The sequence below is a fragment of the Thermobia domestica genome, chromosome 5, assembly GCF_964235325.1.
Source record: "Thermobia domestica chromosome 5, izTheDome1.hap1.1, whole genome shotgun sequence".
NCBI classification, from domain to species: Eukaryota; Metazoa; Arthropoda; class Insecta; order Zygentoma; family Lepismatidae; genus Thermobia; species Thermobia domestica.
The window spans coordinates 151,521,338-151,547,153 of NC_137458.1; the positions used below are offsets into that span (position 1 = coordinate 151,521,338).

General features: G+C 34.8%; 1 protein-coding gene across 2 annotated transcripts in view; it reads right to left on the bottom strand.

The window, feature by feature from the left end:
* LOC145686181 (pancreatic lipase-related protein 2-like) overlaps positions 1-9,744 on the bottom strand; it is a 73,460-nt gene extending 63,716 nt beyond the window's left edge. For both annotated transcript variants that reach the window (XM_081759202.1, XM_081759201.1), the window contains exon 1: positions 9,580-9,744. In XM_081759202.1, coding sequence (XP_081615328.1) covers positions 9,580-9,631 — 52 coding nt within the window. In that variant the 5' untranslated portion in view covers positions 9,632-9,744. The remainder of the gene's footprint in view (positions 1-9,579) is intronic.
* Positions 9,745-25,816: the final 16,072 nt, after the last annotated feature.

Genomic DNA, 25,816 nt, shown 5'->3' on the forward strand with positions numbered 1-25,816 from the left:
AGTTAGACTGAAACATACACGCATCTCAACTTCTAAAACACTATATTTGATGAGAAATTACTTATTTTACATAACAGTTTAAAATCAGACATCTAACTGGCATGGCGATTCTCTTCTCAATTATATATAAAGCATCTCCTTGACAACCGTTTACATCACTATTGCAACGTACAAACAGCAATATATATATATATCAATCCACAGATATTATATTTTTAGACATAATTACATGCTTACATATAATTATATGCTTACATTATATTTTCCTTCTATTTTATGGCAAAAATGCTTGAGCATTGCTGCCCTGATTACGAGTAAAAAGATTCAATATACAACGTTGTCGTTATAGACAAGACAAGACTCTTATAAAATGGACGAGATGAGACTCTAAAACCTTATTTTTCGCCTCGTGAGCAACACCAGCACAGAATCCTAGGTTCGATTACCGGTAGAAGAATGTTGAAATTTGAACTTATTATGATAGATCGGGTTCCACTCTAAATTGTAGGTCTATGTAGGTCTACGTATCACCCTCTGTACTAAAAGGAATAGCAATCTTGATTTCAACTGGCAATTCTTTGATGCAACCGACTTCTGTACGTAACTTGAAGCGGGTAAGTTAACATCAGAAATTTACGTGTGACATTAAATTACATCGGGACTTTTTGTAAAAATTTAAAAAAAAAACAATAAATAAATAAATAAATAAATAAATAAATAAATAAATAAAGTTAAAAATAGACGAACAACTTTCAGCGAGCGGAAACTACATTTATTTTTCCATATAACCTCCTACAGCAGTTATACATTTATCCCAATGTTTAAGTAATCTCTTGAAGACTTCAGCATAGAAAACTTTGTCAGTATGTCTGAACTATTCTAGGATAACCTGCTTCACTTCAACATTGTTGTGCCATTGATGGATCCGAGGAATTATTTTACGGATACAAACTGGTGGAAATCACTTGGCACTAAGTCCGATCTATAAGGGTGATGTGATTAGTGTTGCTACACGAGACTAGAAATAAGTTTCTTTTTGTATCACGTCATTGACTAGATTCTCAGAACACTTTTCCCGTCTCGTTTTGTAAATTTATGTACAAAATTAAAGCTTAATTTATTTTTCTTAATTTCATCTGCAAGTTTTCTGTGCCACGAGAGGTCTATGAAGGTCGTAATTTAACAACATTTAAACTATTCTCATTATTAGACTATATTGTGTAATAACTTGCGTTTCTATAAACATTGATAAATATTCTTTATTGCGTTCTTCAACTTGTAAATTATCCATTGCAGCTTTGGAGAATTCAAGATTACTAATGAAACTCCAACTGACCAAAGCAGTATATATATATTTTAAGACTATAGATTTGTGTTACAGTTTCGGCTATGTAACACAAATATATAGTCTTAAAATATATATACTGCTTTGGTCAGTTGGAGTTTTATTAGTAATCATTGTGTTCGTACAATGACTTTATTAATCTATAGTTGTTCTTTTTTTATTATGGATCATGTAACACTATAAGGTGTTTAAGACCTAAGACTTGGGTGAACTTGTGTTGTTAGAAGATTAGAGTAATTTCTCATCTCGTCTCAGTTGTCATCTCGAAATCGAGACGAGAATTGTCATGTTTGTCATCTGGAATTTGAAAAAGTACTTCTTGCCTCGACTCTCTTCTTATGAGCAGCACTAAGTGTGGTAATAACTCCCAACAAATTTCATGAAGTCTCGAGCAAAAAGGGAAAGCTGTTTTGGAACACAGCACGAACTCACCTTAGGGAACAACATTATTCTGTTTCCTCTTCCTAATGAAATATTACACACCTATGCAATTTTAAGAATGGTTATGCAACAACAGTTTGCGGTCAACAACATGATGTCCGTGGATTTTCTCTCTTTTATATATATATATATATATAATATTTAGTAGGATCATTGATATGAAAAAGTGGCAAAAATAATTATTCATGGTGGAACAGGAATTGTTACTTACATCATTGGTCCAGCAATTTACTTTTGCCCAAGGTTTCTCAAATCAACCGGACATCCCTGACATATACAGTTGTTTCGTTTTTTCTTCTGCTTCTTTTTCTTTCTTTCTTTCTTTCTTTTTTCTTTTTCCTTTTTTGTTTTTTTAAATAGGCAGATATCACTTAGACAAATACCAGTAGACAGCGTCAAAATTCAAAGCATGGAAGTCATTAATTAAAAGGATCGGGAAAAATAATGATAAGAGCCACCTTCATTGAAATTTAAAAAAAGAAAAAAGAAAGAAAGAAAGAAATGAAATGAAATCTTTGTTTCACGTCCCGCGTTATGCCGACTAGGCTAAAGCAAACGGTGATGAGAAATGAATGAAAAGTGGAATTTAAAAAGTGGGACGAAACGGGGGAACCTCGAGAAACCCACGCACACAGTGTTTGTCCACCACAAAATTCACTTGGCGCGTGATTCATCGAAATGAGAATTTGGGTAGAAAGGGTTGTGATCGAATCGCAGAACAGTATGTACGCAGTTGAAGTTCGAAAATGTAACTACATGTGATCAGTGATTTATTTGTGGATTTTGTAGAAGGGGGGAATATTTATGCAAGATTGTGTTCCGTATAGCAGAACAACTTTAAAGTGGGGTTGGGACAACGTTGTTTTTAAACCTACCTACTTTGAAATTATGGTACTAGTTTGATAGGCAACCCCCAAGTTCATTTTTTTTTCACTTTTTTAATGCGGTTTCCGACGTTGTACTACCTTCAGACGAAAGCCTGTTACTTTGTGTACCGGAATTACTTGCCTTTTCATCCTCAGGAGCTTTTCTTTTATTAAAATATAGTCTAATATCCATTTCCTTATAACGTGCTTGTCAACGAAGAAGCTACCAATTCACAACTGCAGTGACTGCTCACTGATAACTGAAACGGTTTATTGTTATTATTATTATTACTTGCTACTCAGATGAAGAATGATAAGCAGTGGTATCAGCTGCAAGATTTTCCTTCTAGAAACAATTCTATAAACAAAACCAGCATAGTTCACGACAATAAACATACTAAAAAAGTAAAAAAAAAAAAAAAAAAAAAAAAGTTACTAAAACATGAAGTTGAATCATTGTACTTTAAAACAGATTGCATAGCCTAAGAAAGGCGGAAAATATCTTCCCAGGCTGGAAAGACTAAATTAAACTTAGAGACAGGGAAACCAAAACTTAGAAGGGGGGAAATTCCCAGGCTTCCCTGGCTACAAATAAATCCCTGCATGTGGTAGGGAAAGCTTGCTTGATATGTTTAATTGAATTGCGTTTCATAGGAATGTTCAACTTTCTTTTACAATCTACCAGGGGCGGACCCACATTGAGGTCCACGGAGTCCGGATCCCCTCAAAAATTCGTAATTCGATATATATTTGTACATTTTCTTAATAAAACAATACTTGTTTAGCAAAGAAATGATTGATGTAGCCCAAAGATTCGACTTTACATTTCATCTGTGCTCTTTGGTGTCAAATAGCCTCGATGTTGACCTCTCCATTTAAACCATAATCATTCATTCATTTATTTATCTGTGCTCTTAGGTGTCAAATAGCCTCGATGTTGACCTCTCCATTTAAACCATAATCATTCATTCATTTATTTATCTATGCTCTTAAGTGTCAAATAGCCTCGATGTTGACCTCTCCATTTAAACCATAATCATTCATTCATTTATTTATCTGTACTTTTTTTTTCTTGTAAAACCAACCTACTTCTACATTTTTCTGAGAATATAGATGACAATACTTAACTTTTACTTACCGCCATTTTAGGCGAAATAAGGATACTCGTTTGGCCTAATCCTCATTTTGTCTAAAATGGCGGACTATAAAAAAATCGTGGAGATAAAACTGGAGGGAAATTTTTCGAAAAATATATTCCCTACTATGTGATGAACTGAGAAATACAAATTAGTTTTCCCACAACTAATTTGTTATAGGAATATTTGCTTTCGGAAAAATGTTTCAATTGTACACTTATTTTTCCGTTCCATTTTGGGAATATTAATGCCCTCATAAAGTGTAGATATCAAGACATTTGCGATACAATAAGAAAACCAGTTTTTTTTTTTTTTTTTTTTTTTTTGGACATTTGCGGGACTGTTCAAAACTTTTCCTTAGACAGTGGGACATTTGCGGTACACATCGTGGAACGTGTGTATATTCTAAAGATAGATGATGAGACAAACTTCTTGCTTGGAGATGTCACCACGGAAGAAGGAAGGATGTTGATATTTTGCACTGCGAACGGAAAACAGTATGCAACTGAGCACACTATTTTTTATGGACGGAACATTTAAGTGTTGTAGTCGGCAGTTTGCCCAATTATAAACAACACACTCAGACATTGGAAGTAACTTGGGTTTGATATTTGACCTCTTACAAGTAGACGTGTCAGAGAGTTTTCAGTTTGGTGAACGCTAATATTAATGATTGGAATCCAAAATTAATCTAATTGGATTTCGAGCAAGCCAGTGCTTCTGCAGGAATGTTCAGAAATTAGGCCCACAAATGATTATAAATCAGTTCTAGAGGTGAGGCTCGACTGAGAATGTATTCTGCTCTAGCATTTCTTCCTGTATTTGATATCGATGTTGGTTGGTTTTCCATTATTGAAGATGCACCATATCACGAAAAAATTGAGAGGTTTCTAAATTATTTTGTAGAACAGTGCTTAAACAATCCCGGTATTGACATCTCCATGTAGAACTGCTCGAATCAACAGCGCAGAAAGAATAATGCTGTTAAAGGGTGAACCACAGACTCAAATCATTAATGTGTACTAATTGGACTCTTAATATGTACTGTTTGGTGAAGAATCTAAAAAAAAAAAAAAAAAAAAAGTCACTTAACCAGAAATTAAGGTTATCTGTTCATTAACTAAAAATAGCGTTTGCGATGTTGTAGTCTTGTATTTTCTGTTACAAGGGCAAAATCGTCACACATGTTCGCACAAGACCAGTTTTACTACGTGTATAGGCAGTAACAATAATAACTGGACTGTTTTTGCGCTACGTTGCCCTTATTGATAAGACATTTTTTGCAGACGACTACATCCGTAGTGAAAACTAATTAAATATAAATAGTTTGAGCACACTTAACACTTCCATAAAAATGTTCACATATAAAATTTTAGTGTGATGCGGACTATGGCAAATAATAATAATAATAATAATAATAATAATAATAATAATAATAATAATAATAATAATCTGGAGACATTTGTTTTTAGTTGTGAAATACCGTATGAAATGAATTCCTTAGAAAACTTTGAACTGAGTTTATAAACAGGGATTTTTGTGTATTATTATTAGAGACGAGATGAAACGAGACTGCATAAAATCCCGGTGTCGGTTCGGTCGTCAAACAGCAGTTTCAGTCTCAGTTTGTCTCAAGTCAAAAATCGTCGTCTCAGTCTCGATTTCATTTCGATCAATAGATGCTTGTCTCGATATCTGTTTCGCGGGCCAAGCTTTGATCTCGTCTTGATAATATCGATAAAAACATGTGAAACCAAATGTGTATAAATAGTATCATCTTACAGTTTCCAGTTTCTTGTATATTTCTTCACTTCACTTTTGACTGTATATTTATTGTAGATTGTGTACTCCTTCGTAGCTAAGGTATTTTGTTCCTACCGTTTGTGCATATTTTTATGACTTCAATACTCATTGAGTGTTGCTTATCAAGTTTATTCGCAGTTTACTAACACGACTAATGATTCAGATTCTGTTTGAAGTATCAGACCTTGTCTCATATAGTTTTGATACTGAAAATGGGCATTTAACTGTAATGAATCAACTTTAATATTATAGTTTAATTCTTCCATGTTGAATCTGTTACTCAACACCGCATGTCAGACAGCACAGTAGAGCACCAAAACAGTATTATTCGAATTGTAATGCAATTTTTATGAATTTTCATTTGTTATCTATCTATTATCTTCTTCAACTGCTCTCATATCCATTAAAAAAAAACACGTTCACCATCTTAACAAATACAGAATAATAAATTACTACTAATGTTTATTTCAAAAGATTAAAATGTTTTCTTATACTTTAGCTTTTCCGACACTTTATAACACAAGATTTTCTGCAACTTTACGGTTAATTTCAATCTTCATAGTACTATAGCTATAGCAGCAAATTTCCAATAATATATAGTTTTGGCATGTTCCATAGTTGGATCCCTAAATGAGTTAGATTCAAAACTCCCAAATTTCGCGTAGTTCGGATCCTACTTTAAATATATAGTATTTCGTTTCTTATATTATTTCATAACGTTGTATAAGTATTTATCGTGATTTTCTGATTGCCCTAACGATCAAAAGTGTATGTTTCCGTGTTTCCAGTGGAGTAATATTTTACTATTTTTAGATACAATCTTGGAGAATCAATAGATTACGCAAAACAAAGAAAAAAATCCAATTTAAAGCTCAAAGTACAGTATTAACTGTGATTGGAGCACTTACATGTTTATTATGCTTTCCGTTCGACATTAATTCGGTTAGTATTGCTATCTACGTGAAATAGAGATTTCCTTTAAGTGGGAAACATATATCAAAAGTTACGCTGTATTTCAATTCATTTTAAAATGTAGTGGAAGAAATATCTTATAATTCTCAATTGACCTATAGAGCAAATGAATCATCTAAGTTTTTATTAGTTTTCCTTTTCTTTAGTTTTTAGCTGAGATTGATTTTTTCACTTTAATACTATATTTACCAGTATCAATATTAAGTAGATACTCTAATATTTTGTTTAATTGCTTTGAAGTTTAACGTTCTTTCTGAGCACCCAAACCATATGATACCTGGGGATAGAACCACATGAGCTCCTACTGGGAATCAAGCCAACTGGGTCTCATGCTCTGGAGGCGTGTACTCTAATCTAACGCCCAAGAATCTGGGCCGACAGGCAGTTCATACTTCGTAATATTCAGCTTGAGGTAGAGAACGTCATTTGATTCAAATATAAAAAATCAAAGCATGTTTATTATTATTATTCATCCAGATTCTTCCTAAACAGGTTTGAATTTGTCATATTTTGTTAAAATCAAAAATTATATCTTAAAAAGAATCAGTAACTAACCCAGCTGTGTACGGAAATATCATGTTGCGAATTGAAACCTTGTTTATTTGCTTCACAAAATTAAGTTTCAGAATATGTTAGCGACATGCTCTTTGAGTATGTTTAAAATTACTGCAAAGGGAATCAAATACTCATATATTAAATCGGTGCCGTGTCGTGGAAAATCATCGCCCGGGGCGAAAATATACGACGGCGCCCCCATACATATATTCCAAGTAAATTTTCCTATATTTTCCCTTTTTCTCCCGAATTTTGCGCCCCTTTACTTCGGCGCAAGGAGGCCGCTGCCCCGCTCGCCCCCCACGGCACGATACTGTATTAAATTCTAATTCAAAATTATGCAAACCTTAAAATACTTCCAATTTACCAAGTGACACTTGTTTTTTCCCCTATTTTCCACCTGTATATGCCTATGACTGCAGCCATCTAAGATTAATCCTTCCTATCTTACATATAACTAAACAACGCAACAATTTTAAGTAGACTTTATTTGTTTAATTGAGTCTAGGTCCCTTTCAGCAGCAAGGCTATATGAAACGGTAACCTACAGATTAACATGGGATCCGAACCACATTAGCCCAAACCGAAAGTTGAACCCGGGTCTCCCACGTCAAAGACGCATACTTTATCCACATCTCCACAAGGAAGCTCCAAATTTTGAGTAAACGTAATTTCAGTATTTAACCTCAATATTCGAGACGAGACTGCGACTTCCTAAACTGCACTTGATTCGAGACAAGATCACTCAAAATTTCTGTTTCGTCTCGAATCACAAGTACATATCTCTATCTCGCTCTTGTCTCGACAAGCCTCGATTCGTTGAGTTTTGATATCAATGCTGTCTCGAAATTATAAGACGAGACGAAGACTATTTAATCGAGACGATACGGATGATTAATGAACATCAATGATTATAGACGACAGAGTGAAATTAGAATGTGAAAGAAAGCTGGAGAACTCGCCCAAAACAATCCACGGACACACAGTGTTGCCCACCGAAAACTGGAATCGAATCGAATTTAGCACGGAATCGAATCAGGAACCTCCAGCACTAAAGGTTAGCGCTACTTTTTAAAAGCTCTATCTTACTGTCAGTTCCATAAGATGTGTTGTAAAATTTTAGAAGTTAAAATCAATTTTGAGACAGGTTGTAGCCTACCTTCATCTCCTTTGACGGCAGCAATAATGTTCAGTACTACATAGTCACTTCTTTATAGAAACTTACCGAATACATTGTTATAATTTATATCAGTATTAATAATAATAAAGAAAACAAGTTGGTCGCAATGCCGTGGGCATTGAGTAAAGTGTACCGCCAATCAAAATAGGTTGGGAACCACTGCTGTGCCGTACTATCAGACCTGACAGACCTGAATAGAAAAAAATCGAGGACAGTTAAAAAAAAGAAAAAAAGCTCATGCTCTTCAGATGGACTCGAACTCCCGATGAAGGCTCTCTAGTGGCTATGTAGATAAAATTGGATTCATTTCCCAGTGGGAGATTATGTGGTTCGGATCCTGCTTTAACCTATACGCTCACGTTTCATATATACTCGTTTCTGAATGGGATGCTAAAATATAAATCGAAATCGAAACCCTGATGGTTATCAGCTTAACACTTCAGATCGCTCGACTCCACTCTCCTCCCCCCTCCGTGTTTTTTAAAATTTATTTTCAAAATAGATGGTCTTAACATTCGTTTTGAGCACCGACGCTGCAAAAGACAATGAGATCTATACAGTGGTATCGACCCACGTTCTTCCATACCTCTCTCAAGAATAAATACATAGTGTCCGAGTCCTTAGTATTGGAAATCTATGCTTGGTTCCACTTGATAGTGCATGTCGTTCGGATCTGACGACAAGGTATAGGCTCTTGTTACATTGGCGTTAAATACAAATCGTCATATTGAAGTTCGAACACGGACAAAACGCGAAAGGAAGTAACGTGCTTGTTAAACTTTTGATTAAAAAGTGAGTTCTCCCGAAACTAATAAAGGTAACATTAGTACGAACCTCAAACACAATTAGATTTGATTTGATTGTTAGTTTAGTTTACCTTTCAGCAGCGAAGCCATATAAGACGTGGACCTACAGCTTCTTGTGGGATCCGAACCACATGAGCTCCCACCAGGAATCGAACCCGAATCCCCCACGTCAAAGGCGCGTACACTAACCACTTAGCCACGAGAGAGCTCTCAAACACCGTTAGAATACAAATGTTAGCAAAATAATTTCGTACCGTTTTAACTATGGCCTGGTAACATTAAGATTATACGTATTCATTTACTTATAGATCTGAACCCGGTAATTTTAACTATAAGACAAGTAAACAACCGTTTACATTAGCTTCGACATAATATAGACAGTATAAGCCAGGTAGGTATCACAAATCACCTACAAACCTAAATGAGAAAAGTAAAAGTGCACTTCTTAGAATAACTAAGAAATATCGTTGCTTACCGTTCACTGCGTACACAAGTAAAACAACACTAGATACCAGCGATAACCACATGTTTCAAACATAAACAAAACACTTAATGTTCATGTATTTTAATCTAAGCATGAATTGTTGCAGTAGATCAACTAGTGGTCCTACAGAAAACCTTCCTTCAATGAGAGAGGAACCACGTATACCTTGAGCCAAGTGTAACGTGTTTTTTCTTTCTTCTTTTCCTACGTTACGATGTCTGCAAGAAATGTTTCAAGGTTGTCTTCTTCAGGAAGTAAAGAGTACTTACAATTTTTGTTCCCAAGTAATAATATAAGTCACTAGTCCACTCTCATTTACTACTCATATCAGAAAGCATTGCTTATTTCTCATACATTAGACCTTGTGGACACTAATTCATAGTCTCTTGTATTACTACTTTTGAAGAGGGGAGAAGAGCGGTGGCTCAATGGTGGAGTGTTCACCTCTGGTGAGTTGAGTCCCTCGTTCGATCTCAGTTCGTGCTAAGTGGGGTTTGTGGTAGACAAAACACTATGCGCATGCATTTTCTCGGGATACTCTCATCTCGTTGTACTTTCTTCATTCCACTATTTCATTCATTCTTATCATCACCTGTAGCCTACTCGGCATAACCATAGGACATAAAATTGAAATATTTCATTTAATTGACAAAAATATGGATAAGAGAGACAGAGGGGAGGATAAACTATGGTATAACAAACACATCTATGATGAGTACTGCAGTAGCACTGGTTCTCTCTTGTGAATGAATGGCTAACGAGTGTGCTTTATGTGAGAGTGGCCTTGGATTCGTTTTCCGGTAGGGTATTTGGTTCGGATACAAATCCAACTAGTTGTTCAGATCCCATTTTAGACAGAAAGTTCTGTTTCATATAGCATCAATATTGAAAAGAGACATTAAATTTCAACAGACCAACGATAGTAATATTGGTAGATCAGGACGTGGGTAGCACTTACGCTTCTTCCATGTTGTTTTGGTGGAAGACAAGTAGTTCAGGTTCTACTCTAAATTGTTGGTTGCAGTAGCATTTAGCTCAAATGCTAATAAAGTAACTTCTTAAGAGATTAGAGTGAAATTCCAAAATTTTAAAATTGTGTAAACAATTATCTGTCAAGTTCTGGATTCTTGACATCATACAAAGTCATAGCGCTGTCCGAGGAATATTAAATGACAAGCGCAGATGATTGGCCAACTTGTGTAATGAAGCCACCCATAGTTACGTATTTCTTGTAGACAGGGTACTTCTAACCCTAATTATCAACCTATGCGTCTACTCCAAGTCTTACACTAAAAAAGCGAAGTCCAGATTTAAGGAGAAAGCAAAGATAATATGATTTCCGCTGCGAATACGGTCGTGTCAATCGTAATACTGGATTGAATACTCTTATTTCCTGACGTACATCGCCACAGGATAAGTGTTTCATCCAGTATTACGATTGACACCACCATTTTGTCATGGTATTCCCAACAGAAAGCACATTATCCTTGGTTTCTCCTTAAACCTGGAGAGCATTCTACTAATGGCTTAATGACTGGTTTAGTGGCGTCGTCTAGCTAAGTTAGAGTAAGTCAGTTAGAAATCTGCCTTTGGGCAGAACATTCATAAATACATAAATAACACAGGTATATTCACACTGAGTTCTTAATAAATTACAGATGATTTCGATGCTGATTTGCATCCAATTTTTATCCGAACATTTAAAATCGTATTTATTGACCTTGCCAACGTATAATCGCAGGATTCACTACAGGCACCAACAAACCTACTATTGTGGGCGGCAATTAGTGCTGATGCCAGGACTTTATTGGAAGAGGTTTACGCCTTCCTGAACTACTCTGTCCGGTTAAAGTATCTAATACCTATGGTACAACTTACCAGACCAAAATGATTGCTCTTACCACATCATGTGTGAAATAAATGCAATATTACATACAGTCTACTTTTCCAAAACTCGGACAAACGTTAGTTAGCGTACGCACCTTTGGCGTGGGAGAGCCGGGCTCGATTCCCGGCGAGAGCTCATGTGGTTCGGATTCCACGTTAATCAGTAGGTCCACGTCTCATATAGCTTCGCTGCTGAAAGGGACGCTAAACTCAAATCAACTCAACTTGGACAAACGTTGGTTCAGTCTTTGAATAGCTAATGTCTATGTTAAACATGACTGTACCATAGTGGTACAGATTGAGCGGCCATTTACAGGAAAGTGCATAGTAAACTAAAGGTTGTATAATTTCTGCAAACATAACATTGATGTTTTCTTTTACAATGTAAGGTGTTTTCTGTTTCTTCTATCTTGCAATCCTTGAGCAAACCTTTAATGTGCTATTACGTATAGTCAATGAATTGCTGAAGACTAAAATTATGGACCAAAGGAGGGCATTTTGTTCGTAATTTCTGCGTACATAGAAGAAAAAAAAAACGAAAATAGCAATTCAACTAATGGCTTAGAAGACAAGGTATTGCTGTAATTATTGCCTTCTTTCTCTGCATTTGCAAACATCATTCTTTCTAATTGTCTTACTGCGAATTTTTCTTTTCCTAAAGGAATAAGGAAAAACTTGAAGTCCTTGAAGAATATATTTACGCGAGAAGAATGTTTTTCATGCAAAAGAATTACATTTACACATTGCAAATTTATTAGTATACTTTTTTAACGTAGTTCAAAATACAATTATATAGACGTTGTTTTGAATGAAAACAATTAAGCTTCCTCGCTAATCTCAGAATATGAAATCATAATCGTAGTGAAGCAGAGACAGAAGTGAAAAAAAAAAATCTCTTCACACTGAAATGTTTCGACATAGAGATAATATATTTGAACATACATAAATTATTACACTATGTAAGATTAGGGATACCGTTAACCACTGGATTAGCATAGAGAATGAAAACTTGACCCACAACTCATCGTGATTCACGACCCACGACTCACCGTGGCCCACGCTGACCCACCTTGACCCACTGTGACCTACCACTCACCATGATCCACTCCGACCCACCAGAACCGCTCTGACCTACTATGACCCACTCCGACGCACCACAATACATCGTCATCAACTCTGACCCATGATCCACGACCTCCTCTTCACTGACTAAAGAGTTTACACTTGTAATAAAACAGCCTGTGAGATTATCACTAATCGGAGTTCGAATTTCTACGGTCTATCGTTCAAGCACTGCTCTGTTACAATACCGGTGGATTTGACCTTTAAGATATAAAATGGTAAAGTGTTACGATGAATTTCAATTCAACTATCAATTATAGTTATTTCCTTGTGGAATTATAGATATTTTTCAGTGGAAAATAGGATGAAATTTGAAAGTTTCAAATCAAGATAAAGTAGACCAATGCAAATGAAAAAAAGTATAACATTTTTCAATTAAGCATATCGTACAAACTTAAAATTTCCATGTAATTAAGCTTACAGTACAAATTTTATGTCTATTTTCTCAGAACTTTATGGCTTGATTGCCTTGTGCTCTGAATAGTGTTGTAAACTTTCCGGAAATTTTGAACCCGTTGGTAAAAACCCGTTTTTTTCTGGTTTCTTTCCGCAAAATTGGAAAAATTGGGAAAATAACAAAAATCTTTGTATTAGGTTAATTTTATTAGTAATGGAACTGTTTCTTTCACCCAATGCGTGAAAGTGTAAGTTGAGGAACTGCGATATTGCAAATGTTAAAAAAAATCGAAAATAAAACTTGTAATTATTCTTGAAAATTAATAGTCTATACTCATTTTCTTTATATCCTTTTTTGTCATTTATTGGTGATTGTGAATTAATTGCACGACTTTAACAGCTGTGTACACATCTACCATCATGAAGCATTTATGTTGCAACAAATAGGGCTCTTGAATGAAACTAAGTTCTTAATATGCTCTTTAATCTAGTGAAATTTTGTTAATTTTAATCAAATTATTGCTTAAAAGAGAGAGCAGTAGGCAAATTTCACTAATACTCATGCACTAAAACATATAATTACTATTATTTAATATTCTAATATAGACTTTTATATAAACTTTATGCACAAAATTTTATATGTAAACAAATACCTGTTTTCTAGCGTGACAAATTATATAAAAATAAAAGTGACTATATTTGTAACTTAACAACTGTCGAACCACCAGACCGATCTCGATAAAATTTTCAACATAGATGGGGTTCGGGCCTAGGATGGTTTTTATCATTTTAATTTGAGGGTATAACTTGGAGGAAGGAAGGGGGATATATATTGAAAATGACCGATATTAGTGTCGAATCCATAGTTTTTGGGGTCGCTGATATAAAGAGTAACACTTCCGACGCCTTTGAAATCCAAATTCAGCGTCGTAAATTCATTGAGGGGAAGGATTGATACATAAAAAATGATCAACAATGACCAATATTAGTGTCTCTGAGATAGTTTTTGGGGTCACAAAGATGAACAGTGACACTTCCGATGCCGTTTAAATCCAAATTCAGCCCCAATTAGTACTACTAGAGGGGAAGGGTAACATGTAAAAATAATTGAAAATGACAGATACTAGTGTTGAATTCATAGTTTTCGAGGTCCCTAAGTTTTGGAACCCTTTATGTCCTAAATGAAACATTCTCCCCGTGCGAAGAACGAGTATTTTGTTATTTAATAGTAACGAACGAAAGTTTCACATGTTAAATTCTTTAATATATTTCTCGCTACTCAAATTTATATTTGTGTGGTGTATATGTATGTGTAAATAAGATCATCTCTCTTTTTGAGTTGTTCGAAAAATATACCAAATAATAAACAGGGATTTTTACCAGAAATCAGAAAACTAAAACCTGCTGCTCTAAGTACTTTTCCTGCTAGCGAAATACATTATATATACACGCTGCAGACACGTTACAGCAAATAAGATTAACAACAGGCGAAGAAATAGTTTTTAAATTATATTTTCCCGTTTTTGACAATATTTCCGGAAGAGTTTTTTAATGGGTTCAAAATTTCCAGAAATTTTACACAACATAAGTAAGATCGTATCTCCATAAAATATATATTTGATTTTAACATACCGGTATTAACTAAAATCATTCTGGCCCCGTTATTTTGGTGGGGTGCTTACTGCCACGGATGCTGACTGCCACAGCCAATTATTGGTGCTGATTGCCACGACTGGCGCTGATTGCCAATATCAAGGTGCTGACTGCCACGAGCCTGAGAGAAAGTTGCTGGACGTAATATTACCGGACGCCAAGAAGCATGAAAGAAACTAGATGATCTTTAGGATCGTGTTGTTCAGACCAACACCTAACAAAGGTAAATAAGTCTCTGTATGTACACTCATGTCCAAAATTATTGTCACATGATTATAAATATGTTGTTCTAGTAATTTAATTTGATAACGAATTCGCCCGGTATTTCTTATAATGTTAGTATGTGTATAATCGGCAAAGACAAGTATGTGATAAATTTCATGTCAGAAGAGCAGTAAATAAGAACAATAAAACGAAAATAAAATTTTCTTGTCCATTTAGTTACATTTTATTTTACTCATTATGATTTTCGTATTTATAATTCTTTTCCTATGAAATTTATCACAAATATAAATTTCCTGATTATACACATAATATAAGTATTAAAAGTACTCTGCAGAATTATCAAATTATATTCTTACAAGAAGGCAGTTATAGATATGCGACAATAATTTTGGACATGAGTGTACTTTCAGTTTTGTCAGGGAGCGGTGCGTACAAAATTGGTACGATTTATTTATTCTCACTTGAACTCCCTATATCAGCATGAACTGTGTACAGCTGTGCAAATTCTTTCGAGCAGCTCTTGAAAGTTCCATCAAAAAAGCAATGCTGGCTGTACCTCACAAGAGAAGTTCAGGAGAAAGCATTCGCCTGCAGAGAAACTAAGCATGCCATTTGAAGTCCCAATTCATGCTGATTATAACAAGCTAATAAAATTCCTGTACGGTTGAGAACGGTTCGAGATATTCAACTTGGAAGTTTATATGAGAGAATGAGGATATACGCTTTTATACGCGTTAAGTACAACATAATTAGTAACGAATATTGACATACGAATTGAAAGCTATCGGAAGTAACAGAAAAAAAGTGTTTCGCAATAACTAACGGGTTTGTTAGATACAATTAGTCATTACATTGTTCACAATAATCATAGGTTAGAGATGAAAATTGATCACTGTTGTTCTTCTGTTTTATGAAGAAATGACGCAGGCAAAAGACTCCCTTGCACCATGAACATTTTATATGTGCAATTGTGTTGTATCCGTCAACAGAACAGTTCGCAGAACTAAAGCAAAAAGCAAATTCGACAAGTGATTCAAAAGTTATAGGAAATTGTTCCCTATTCCCTACTAAATTTGTTCGTAACCTGTCTTGCAGAACGCAAACTGAAACAATCCAATGTATCGCGGTGATCGGAAGTGATTCGTATGGACACGAACTTTATTTGATTGTTTCGTTGGTACGTTATAACGTCCAGATGAAGAAGATTCATACTATGTACAAATCTCCTGCCATAATCTTTGATTGATCGGAATCAAAACACATCAAATGGTTGCACAAATCGTGTGCAATTCTTTGGTATCTTCTCAACCATTAGGTCTTTGCCATCCGTCATGCAACTTGTAATGGACAATTTGTCTGTGAATGGACCCCAGTGATCAAGCAATAGCAAGTTCAAACCATCAGGTTTCGCCATGGGTGAGAATACTTAACGCATTGAAACGTGCATCCACTCATTTTCTCATATAAATTTCCTAGTTGAATATCTCGAACAGGAATGGAGTTTTATTACCTGTTGTAATCAGCATGAATTGGTCCTTCAAATGACATGCTTATTTCTCTGCAGGCGAGTGCTTCTCCCAAACTTCCCTTGTCAGCTGGCTTCAGACCATCATATTCATTAAATAATACAATAAAACAATTAATATAAACAATGAAATGTGCAAATTGTATTTTTACATATAACAGAAAAGACAATCCCTTTATAAACATCCAAGTGTATGTCGTTCCACTTAGTGAGCAACTTTGTAACTTATAGGATGCCACATAGATTTGCTGTGATGATTACTAAATTAATCCCTACTAAATTAATTAATAATCATAAATTTAGTATGACGGGTTAATTCCTCTCTTTCCAAATACAGTTTCTCCCAGGCTCGTGGCAGTCAGCACGCCGTCGTGGCAGTTAGCACCTTCATATTTGCAATCAGCGACAGTAGTGGCAGTCAGCACCAATAATTGGTTGTGGCAGTCAGCACCCGTGGCAATCAGCACCTATCCGTTATTTTAACACTTCAGTGCCATAAAACGGGAACTTCATAAGATTGCTTAACATAATCTAAATGCGTCTATCTTAATTAATTTTATTTTAGTATCTTGTGGCCATAACTCCATTCTATCACGGTGCTAACTTTAAAGGAGTGGTGCACTCTTGACACAAATTTTCCCTATTCTAATACAGGACACATAAGCACTCAATGATCTTAACTGTAAACTAGTAAATATAAAATAGCATAATGTAGTAAAATATTCGAAAATTTCAATTTTTCCCAAATTTTCTGGTTTTTTCCAAGCTCAGGAAAAAACGGTAAAAATCTGTTTTTTTTTTTACACAAAGTTTTCGATTTTTTTTTCCAGGCCTTCAAAACACTCGGAATGCTAAATATAATAAACACAAGCTTCAGAAATTATTATAGTAGAAAGCAGTGAATATGAAATGCGAGGTACTGTACTTTTTGTTTCTCAATTAATATTTTTTTCTCAATTTGTTTCTCAACTAATCAATTGTTTTCGATTATTTTTACAAATCAACTCACTAGCAACTTCCAATATATAGAAAGTGCCCCCCTCCCCATAAAAAAAAATTTAAAAAATGCTTAGAACATGTCGTCGCTGCGCTTCGAAGAACCGCTGTGTGTTAAAACCACAACTTTACAGGAGAAACAAAAAACATTCCAAACTCATAAAGTATTGCCAAATACAAGAAAGCACTTGAAAAATGTAATAAAATTGGTTCTGCGTATATTATGCACTGGACGTTGTTGTAGCTTGCTTCTACAATATTATATTACCATTTTAGTGTTTACGTAGCATATGTCGGTTTATATTTTGCTCCTTTATAATCACATAGAGGATCAATACGTACGTGATGAGACCTTGAAGCTTTTAATTTCCATCTATTACTTTTTCTTCATAATTGTGGCGAAACAATTGAATATTCACTTATCGCATTATAAGGGACGCTGCCTGACAGCTTTCAGATTTATTTGCACGGCATAACTCATTTTCGACAAAAATGTTACATAGCGTTTCTTCGAGGCGCAGCGACGATGTGCAGTTTATTTTTAATAAAGAGTTAATATACTAAATACCAGCTCCCTAAGTTTAAAGGCTCATAAGATACTCAATTTTTCGTTTTAAAAAAAAACGGAACTCCACTCCCCCCTTAGGATATGTATCATAATAAAAGCCATATGATAACATCCCAGTTGGGATTGGGGCCTAACTATAAATATATATACCAAAAGTCATTTTATTTGGCCGCGAAGACTACGTACACTAGTTACATTCAATTTTTTATATAATAATTAATGTATTTCATGTGGTTCAAAAATATTTTTTTTTTCTAATAACTCCTCTGCAAACTCACAGGCTGTGCCTCGAAAGTCAACTAGTAAGTCCTATTGTTAATATTACAATTACAAATATCAATATCCGAAAGTGCCTGAAGTTTTTTTTACTTAAATATACTTATCTCAGGTAAGTAAATAGAAACAAATGAAAAATAAAGAAAAATGGTGGCCTTGAAAGCAAAACTTAGATAAATTCATCAGTGTTCAGAAGATGCTGTCTACGATGAACTGAGCAAAATGAGTCGGTGGGTCGTAATGGGTTGGTGGGTCAAAGTGGGTTAGAGTGGGTCACTTTATATAAATCTGAATATTTTAACGTTAATATCATGACCAAAACTGTCTATAACAATTTTAACTAAATATTAACCGGACGATAGTCTAGTACTGATGGGGTTAAAAGTGCTTTCTGCGGACAGAATATAGAGCACAAGTGGATCCAGGGGGTATGGTTAAAACTCACATCTCCTTGGACCAAACTAATTAGTCATGTTGTTCATAACAGTTTTTTTTTTTTTTTTTTTTTTTGTCTATTTTTCAAGGTTGAGTAGCTGTTAAAAATTTAAAAACAAATAATTTATTGATTTAATTATATGCATTCTAGTCAACAACAGTCTATGTGTTTTCAATGCCACTAATTCTAGTATTTTTTTTTAAAAATTCTTCATAAATAAATCGGTAAACATATTCATTTGTGAGAAAATGCTATATCATTTAAGCTTATGTTGTATTTTGGGTACAAGGTCTAATGTCAATTTACTAATTACTTGGTAACGCAGTTGTCAACTCACAAGTGTTTATTAAGAATGTGAAACAGTTACCTGTCAATTTACTTGCTCACTTTAGTGATATTACCAAATTTGGTCGTAGCACGAGGAATTAGTGTTGCCAACAATATTGTGGTTAAATCCCTGCAACTAAGTTAAAATGTCCCTTACTTTTCTCCGAAAAGCTCTGCGGGAAATTTTAAGTTAAATATTAAAACTGAATACATGATCATGCATCACATTTGTCATTATATGTAACTTTGCGAGTGCGACATAAAATTATGTAATGAATACTTTTGCCACTATTATTTCTTTATTCATGCTGAATTTTACTGTTCATTATTATTATTATTATTATTATTATTATTATTATTATTATTATTATTATTATTAGTAGTAGTAGTAGTAGTAGTAGTAGTAGTAGTAGTAGTAGTAGTAGTAGTAGTAGTAGTAGTAGTAGTAGTAGTAAGGTTGAAAGGCACGCTCTAGTCCAGTACTTCTGCTTTCGAATCTGGTGAAGAGCAAGCGAAACTTTATAACACTTCTGTTGTGGGAATATATCTGCTCATACATTATGTCAAAAGTTCTACAATTTTTTCTTGTATCTTGTGGCCCCACTTAGTGAGGTCACTAACGCTCTCACTTTTACTGCGTGCAGTCCCGAGTTTGATTATCGGTGGCGACTCGGTCGAAAAGTTTTAAGATCTTTTTCAGCCTAGCCATCTCGAGTAAGGTTTTTCCCGGGTTTTCCTTATTCACAGCAGGCAAATGCTGGGATGGTACCTAACTTACAGGTCCAGGCCGCTTTCTTCCTCCCAAACTTCCCCAGATAGTGTGCTCACCGAGAGAAGTCATCTCTCATACGTGACTGCTAAGGCCATACATGCAAGTAAGGCCCAGAAATATGTACAAATAAATAAAAGTCTTCTTTATACCTTCAGGAAGATGTTCATAAGTAAAAGCGAATTAAGAAGCCCTCGGCCAGTGTTGTTTCATTTTCGTTGCAGTCAACTTTAATTGTACGATATTTTTTTCTTCTTTTCGGAAGTTGGAATCTAAAATCTTTAAGTTTTACGTCCCATGGTTATGCCGGTTAGACTAAAGGAGACGGTGCTTATGAGAAATGAATGAAATGGTGGAATGAATAAAGTGGGAGGAAACGGGAGAACCCCGAGAAAACCCACGAGCACGGTGTTTGTCCACTACAAAGTCTACACTGCGCGAGCTGGGATCGAACCAGGGACCCCAAGCACCAGAAGTGAACGCTCTACCACTGAGCCACTAAGTTGGAATCTAAATCGATCAAAAGCAGAGATGGTAACTTAGGTACTGAACACTTACAATTTGTTAGATAGGGTGGAGCACGATAACATTCACCAATGAATATTACAAGTATTACTGCTAATTGCTCTTTATTCTCATTAACTAAGATTTTGTAAATCCCTTAACCTTCCTACTAGTTTTATGAAATCCTTTCCTCTTTGAGCAAAACTGTTAAAATGTCCTTATTTCTACACTTGGCAACACTGAATGAAAAGTCTTCTTATTTCATATTTCGACCCGGTGGATTTTTTTTTCTCGTACCTTCGTAGTGTGGCCGGATCTAACATGTCATCGCAATTACCCATTGAAATTTCTTCCTTTCAATGGTTTTCCTCAATTTTACTTGTTTGTGAAACTAAGTAAATAATAATAATAATAATAATAATAATAATAATAATAATAATAATAATAATAATAATAATAATAATAATAATAATAATAATAATAATTTCAGTTCTGACGTTTCTAGTTGCGTCATTGAAATTAAGTCGGAAGTTTTAATAGTAGAGAAAATCTTTGATGGCAGGTGCTGCATATTCTACAATCAAATATGCAAAAAGAAAGGAAGAAAGATCTTTTTCTTAAAGTCACAAGGGACATCACCCAAGTGTCCGGCTCCGATTTTAATAAAAATTCTTTTTCTGATAGAGGATATGTATGCATTATTTGTGATGACAGAAATTTTTGCCATGGTGCATGTTTTCTATTTTTTTTAAATATAATTTTTAAGAGTTTTGATGTGGTTATTAGAGATTACTGCAGAAGTCTCTTACTACCCTTTGTAAACGGAATGTTAATGAAAGAACAACCATGTAGATATATATATAAGGCCTAGGGGAAAATCGTATGGTAGATATGACCTTGACTGCAGCCATCTTGAAATCCGCCGTTTTGAATTAAGGTCAAGTATTTTAAATGGGAATAGGGTAATATGAAACAATTTCGGGCTAGAATTTAATCAGGAAAACAATGGTGAAGTTAGTTTTAAGATACGCCCATTTGGGGAAAAGTTCCAAGCATATTAATTGTTTATACTTACTATGTGCGTAAGTCCCTTATCGACGCTTCTAACCTGCGTATTAATGATGATAAGTGATAAAAGCTTCGGTAATACATATTATGTCTAGAGGGAAGTGGTACGGTAAGGGTAACCTTGACGGCAGCCATCTTGAAATCCGCCACTTTGAATTAAAGTGAAGTTTTGAAAAATGAAAAATAATAGCATGTGACACATCATTTTAACAGCAAATTTTCCCAAAAAGCCAATGGTATGCTTATTTTTGTTCTATAGTTAACCAGTAAGAATTTAGGACTGCTTCTAATATGCACCAAATGTCCATTATTCGAACTTTCAAATTGAGAACACTCCTAATTTTCACCCTAGGTTTTAAGATACCAAATGGCACTTTGCAATTGTTGCTATGGCTCATGTTCTCTAAATTTATTACATTTTTTTAAGAGTTGCGATTTGTCAGTTCATGAATAGTGCTGAGATAAGCATTAAGCAATCTTTCTGAATTTTGAAGACTTGTAATGTAATTATTTACTTCAAACCAGAATATGGACCTATGGACCTATGTGATGTAAAGAAATACAAATGAAATTATAACAAATTATTGTTATATGAACACAAAGTTATGAGGAAATGTAGCCTACATGTTGCGCAAACGAGTAACAATAATATATTTTTAATAAATACAACGTTAAAGGAACAGCAGCAATGATAGAAAATATCAAAGAGGCATAATATAACTGTTCCCAACACGCTGTTTGTACCATGAACATAATGTGAAAACAGGTGACTTGTTTATAAAGAGGTGTAACTTAATCGAGTTCTCGATCAAAACTGGTTATAATTCTTACAAACATGAACCTTTGACAACAATCGCTAGAAAACGAATGCCACTTTTGTCTGATTAGCAATGTTCGTAGGTTTCCTTGAGAAAATTTCCCTCGACTGACACAACATTTTCCCTTTTCTTACCAATTTTTCTCTAGTTTGATGTGTGTCAAATTCCTATGAGAGAAGCTATGTGATAAGAATAATTTAGCTATATTAAAGGAAATGCCAACCACATTTGTTTTATTCGTTTGCTTTTTGCTTCTATTTTTTTATTTCCTTCACTTATTTTTAACAAGGGGACGATGGCTTAGTGGTAGAGCGTGGGGTCCCTATTTCGATCCCAGCTAGCGCCAAGATGAATTTGTGGTGGGCAAACACTGTGTTCGTGGATTTTTATGGAGTTACCCCATTTCCTCCCACTTTATTCATTCCACCATTCTGGTGCGTGGATTCCCTGGTTGATCCCTGCTCGAGCCAAGTGGACTTTGGGGTGGACAAACAGAGGTATTTTATGGGGTTCTTCCATTTTCTCCCACTTTACTCATTCCAACATAGCATTTATTTCTCATCATCACCGTCTCGTTTAGACTAACCGGCCTAATCCTGAAACGTAAAGCAGAAAGAATTTTTATTTTTAACAAAAGAATACACACAAACACACTGTGCCAACAATGAGTGAAAATTATTCTACTTTGAACACAAACACATAAACACAAAATATTACTATTGTATTGGTTTATTTCCGAATAAAAAGAAAAAATTAAGCTTCTGTATTATTAGTCAATCAGTCAGGACGAGAATTTCCCTGGATTTACCACGTTTTAGCGAAAAATTCCCTTTTCCCTTTTTGCTATATTTACCTACGAAATTTCCCTAGATTAGGGAAATTTCCCTCAAACTACGAACACTGCTGACTAGCTAAAAATTGCCATAGAAAATAAATACATAAAAAATAAATAAACAAATATAAAACAAAACAAAAGACCATTTATTTACACAACAATCATATTTCGTTTTTCCTTTTTGAAATGAATTTTCATTTGATTTCTCGTCTCATCTACTATCCATTACAAGCTACATCTTCTGTATTACCTAAATGCAAAGTTATAAAAATTATAAAAATTATTTTTAAAAAATAGAAAACATGAACCATGGCAAAAATTTCTGTCATCACAGATAATGTATATATGCCCTCTATCGAAAAAAAATCATTGAAATCGGAGCCGGACACTTGGGTGATGTCCCTTGTCAGTACTTACTGCTCAGTGCAGTTTTGTGTTCAGAATAGAGCCGGATATGGTTTCCTAAGAGACATTGCATTTATTTTAAGTTATGTAATCCAAATTATCATTGATATCGTTTTAGTTGCTTAATAACTGCTCCTAGTGTTTGAAAGTTATAGATAATTACAATGGCGTTTTTTGGGGTTATTTAAATTCAAAACTTGCAGATGAAAAAAACAATCCTACAATGAAAAATAAGGAGCAAAACCGTTAAAGCTACATCCTTGTTGTATATAATTACCCTCACACCATGATTTCAGTTTGGAAAACACTTTTCTGTGAACTATATTCTATGTGAAAAATCTTTGAAATGGAATCGTTCAGTTTTATGCCAACGATTATGCCATGTATGATAAGAAATGACTGAAGTGGTGGAATGAAAAAAGTGGGAGGAAACTGGAGAACTCGGAGAAAACTCATGCACATGGTGTTTGTCCACCACAAAGGCCATTTGTCATAAAACTGGGATCGAACCAGGAACCCACGCACCAAAGGTGAACGCTCTGCTACTGAGTTCCTATTCTAGTTCTGTTTACAAAATTAAAGAAACTAATTGTAATATTGAGAGTTGAGTTGATTTTGAGTGTAACGTCCCTTTGAACAGCGAGACTATATGAGACGGAACCTACTGATTAACATAGAATCCGAACCACATGAGCTCCCACCATGAATTGACATATTAAGAATTTACTATATACAGACTTACTGTAAGACATACACGTTTCTAAAGTTAATTTGCCTACAAAATCTCTCTTCTTTCTTTACTATTTGTTTGTTTGTTTAAGCTTAGTTTCCGGTTTCAGCACTGAGAATATATGAGACGTAGACCTACTGCTTAAGGTGGAATCCGAATCACCGACTTACGTTGAATGCTTTCCTACAGGGAATTGAACCCGGAGTAGTGGAAATCAAAGGTGCATGCATTATCCATTACACCAGTGGGAAGCACTGGTCCCAATTCTTGTCTAACTTTAGGAGACCTATTCAGGTGTGTTTCGTTCTTTCTTTCCCTTATTTTTACTGAATATACAGCACTTATATAATGATATATGATATAGTAATTAAAAATATCGTCAAGAAGGTTTCTACAGGTATTACAAACTTTAAATATATTTGTATAATGTAAAAAAAAATACTATTAAATCATGGTGTTTTAATGAAAACAATTGTCCTTCAGTTACAAGAACATAAAATATAATAAATATTACTAGTTTATGCATGAGTAGTCACTCAGCTTTCCCAAACGTAGTTCTCCTCCTCTCCGAACTTTCAATGAAAGTTTTTACAAGATAATTCATATCGAGTTGATCGCGTGTGTCCTTATGCACATGACACAATGCCATAGCGTTCAAAAACGAAAGTGACTATGTTTGTGCCTTAATAACTTTTGAACCATCCGACCGATCTTAATCAAATTTTCAACATAGATGAGGTTCGGGTCTGAGATGTTTTTTATAGTTTCCCTTTGACGGTGCAACTTAGGGGAGGGGAAGGAGGAGATATGTAAAAAATGATCGAAAATGACCTATATTAGTGTCAAATCCATAGTTTCGGAGTCGGTGAGATGAACAGTGATACTTCTGATGCTGTTTAAATCTAAATTCAGCCCCGCAACTTGGACAGAGGGAGGGGGAAATAGTTATATAAAAATGATTGAAATGACCGATATTAGAGAGCGCTTAAGCGACTGACTAGCGGAACATATTACTAATTTTCTTATTTCAACCCAACGAAGCGTGTAATTGACGCTATTAATTACTAATTTACTAGATTTCTTGAGATCTTGTTTCCTAACTCAAGCGTATAGTCGTTGAGCCAGGAGGTTTCATGGTTTCATTTCTGAGGACTTGGTGTACCATACATTTTTTGATTCAACACAATACCAGAATGACTTTTATCCATGATATTGTCAGTTACAGGGTAGCTATTGGCCACCATATTGGAAAATGGCCGCTAATATTGCAATTTTTGAGACCATTTGTTAACAAGGGAGTTGCATGATTACATCTCTGTGGACTCGGTGTACTATACATTTTTTGATGCTACACAATACCAAAATGGCTTTTATCCATGATACTGTCAGTTACAGGGTAGCTAATGGCCACCATATTGGAAAATGGCCGCTAATATTGCAATTTTTGAGACCATTTGTCAACAAGGGAATTGCATGATTACATCTCTGTGGACTCGGTGTACTATACATTTTTTTTGATGCTACACAATACCAGAATGGCTTTTATCCATGATACTGTCAGTTACAGGGTAGCTAATGGCCACCATATTGGAAAATGGCCGCTAATATTGCAATTTTTGAGACCATTTGTTAACAAGGGAGTTGCATGATTACATCTCTGTGGACTCAGTGTACTATACATTTTTTGA